General features: G+C 31.0%; 1 protein-coding gene across 1 annotated transcript in view; it reads left to right on the top strand.

The window, feature by feature from the left end:
• The window catches only part of LOC109359817 (polygalacturonase At1g48100-like), a 4,378-nt gene extending 2,406 nt beyond the window's left edge, over nucleotides 1-1,972 (top strand). Inside the window, exons 4-6 of the mRNA XM_019604515.1 lie at nucleotides 305-512; nucleotides 627-708; nucleotides 1,445-1,972. Coding sequence (XP_019460060.1) covers nucleotides 305-512; nucleotides 627-708; nucleotides 1,445-1,949 — 795 coding nt within the window. The 3' untranslated portion in view covers nucleotides 1,950-1,972. The remainder of the gene's footprint in view (nucleotides 1-304; nucleotides 513-626; nucleotides 709-1,444) is intronic.

Genomic DNA, 2,188 nt, shown 5'->3' with positions numbered 1-2,188 from the left:
TATATATATATATATATATATATCTTAATGCAACCGAAATTACACCTGCATTGGTTATATTTTTCCACAATTTCTTACCATTACAACAATTTAAACAAGCCATACATATATAAATAAAAAATAATATATTTTCTTATCTAGGAGAATGTAACAAATGTTATAAAGTAACATTTTATTTATTGATTATTGGTTGATATATAACACTTTTTTGTAGGTAGAAGAATTTATAGGAAAATTTAATATGATATACAATATTAATCTTTATAAATGTCTGAGAGATATTTTTTTTCCTTTTTGTTTATAGCTGATACGTTTCTTCATGAGCTCCAATTTGAAAGTGAATGGACTGAAAATTCAAAATAGTCCTCAGTTCCACATGATATTCAACGGCTGCCAAGGAGTACTGATCAATGCCCTGAACATTTCTTCTCCTGAACTAAGCCCCAACACTGATGGAATCCATGTAGAAAACTCCAATGATGTTGGTATATATAACTCCAAGATAAGCAATGGTAATAATAACTAAATATAAACGTTTTACTTTTCAATGTGATATTAGTTTTGTTTTATATTTCACTATTTCTTAAACATGTCATAGATGATTTATAATGACATGATTTGAACAGGTGATGATTGCATTTCAATTGGACCCGGGTCTTCAAATGTGGACATAGAGGGTGTAACTTGTGGCCCTAGTCACGGGATTAGGTACATTGCATTATATTCTCTTACTCAAGTTAAAAAATGGTTTTGAAGTACCAATTATTGGGGATAGATAAAAATAAGTTCCACCTATTCTAATGCTAAATGCTTGTTAGGTCTATTCATACTAAGTTAACTTTGTTCTAAAAAAGCCACATTTTTACTCTAAACAAATAAGTACGCCCTAAGTCTTTAAGGATAAAATGAATAAATAGTAAGTTTCTATTTCTAATTTATTAAAAACATCCTACAACTAGAATCCCTCATTTTTACGATTCAATTCCTCTACCATTGCGAACCCCTAAAACTTTTAGAGATTTTTTTTCCTTTTGGAAGAAACAATTAATATATTAATATTAGAAGATACAAAATATTCTTCCAATGTATCCTTTTTGGATTCAATGGAATTCATAGTATAGGAATAAGCTCTGTCAAATATATATTTTTTCTTCTAACCATCTTTCGATTGTTAATATGATATTTAAACCACAAGTTGGTCCTAAAATATCGCATGAATTGCTTGGGATCCAATAAATCCGATTATGTCATACATATTCAAAAACTAGCTATTCGTCCCGTCAATTCTCGCTCCAAATAACTTAATATAACAAATAAAAAATTGAAATTTATCCTCAAAATTTTTGAATGATAGTCGAATTAGGTCCTCCAATGATAAATGAAAATAGTATTCAATTATCTTAACCATTTTTTTCACTAAGCCAAATGTTATCTTTTCCTACAGCATTGGAAGTCTTGGAGTGCACAATTCCCAGGCATGTGTCTCCAACTTAACTGTCCGAAACACTATCATATCTGAATCAGACAATGGACTAAGAATCAAGACATGGCAAGGTGGAATGGGATCTGTAACAGGCTTGAAATTTGAGAACATTAATATGGAAAATGTCAGGAACTGCATCATCATAGACCAATACTATTGCTTATCAAAGGAATGTCTAAACCAAACTTCAGCAGTGCATGTTCATGATGTGTCCTACAAGAACATAAAGGGTACTTATGATGTAAGAACCCCTCCTATTCACTTTGCATGTAGTGACACTGTTGCTTGCACAAACATAACACTCTCTGAGGTTGAGCTTTTGCCATATGAAGGAGAATTGTTGGATGAACCCTTTTGTTGGAATGCTTATGGGAGTCAAGAAACCTTGACTATACCTCCAATTAATTGCTTAAGGGATGGTGACCCTGAGACTGTAGGAGATCCTTCTGCATATGAATGTAGTTAAAGATATACATATTATTTTTAATTTTTGGTTGCTTATTATATAGAATATATATACTATATATAGTATAGGTATAGAGCTTAGATAGCTGTTATTATGTGTTTTGATGATTGTGGTTCTATATTTGTCACTTAGGATTCGACCATATTTTGGTATGTTTTCTCCATTTTGTGTGATGAGGATGTAAAATCTGGTCATTTTGTAGCCTACATATTGTAATTGCTTGATTGGGCATTTATATA

This window comes from Lupinus angustifolius, chromosome LG01 (genome assembly GCF_001865875.1).
Source record: "Lupinus angustifolius cultivar Tanjil chromosome LG01, LupAngTanjil_v1.0, whole genome shotgun sequence".
Lineage (NCBI taxonomy): Eukaryota > Viridiplantae > Streptophyta > Magnoliopsida > Fabales > Fabaceae > Lupinus > Lupinus angustifolius.
This window is presented reverse-complemented; position numbering and strand designations above follow the sequence as displayed.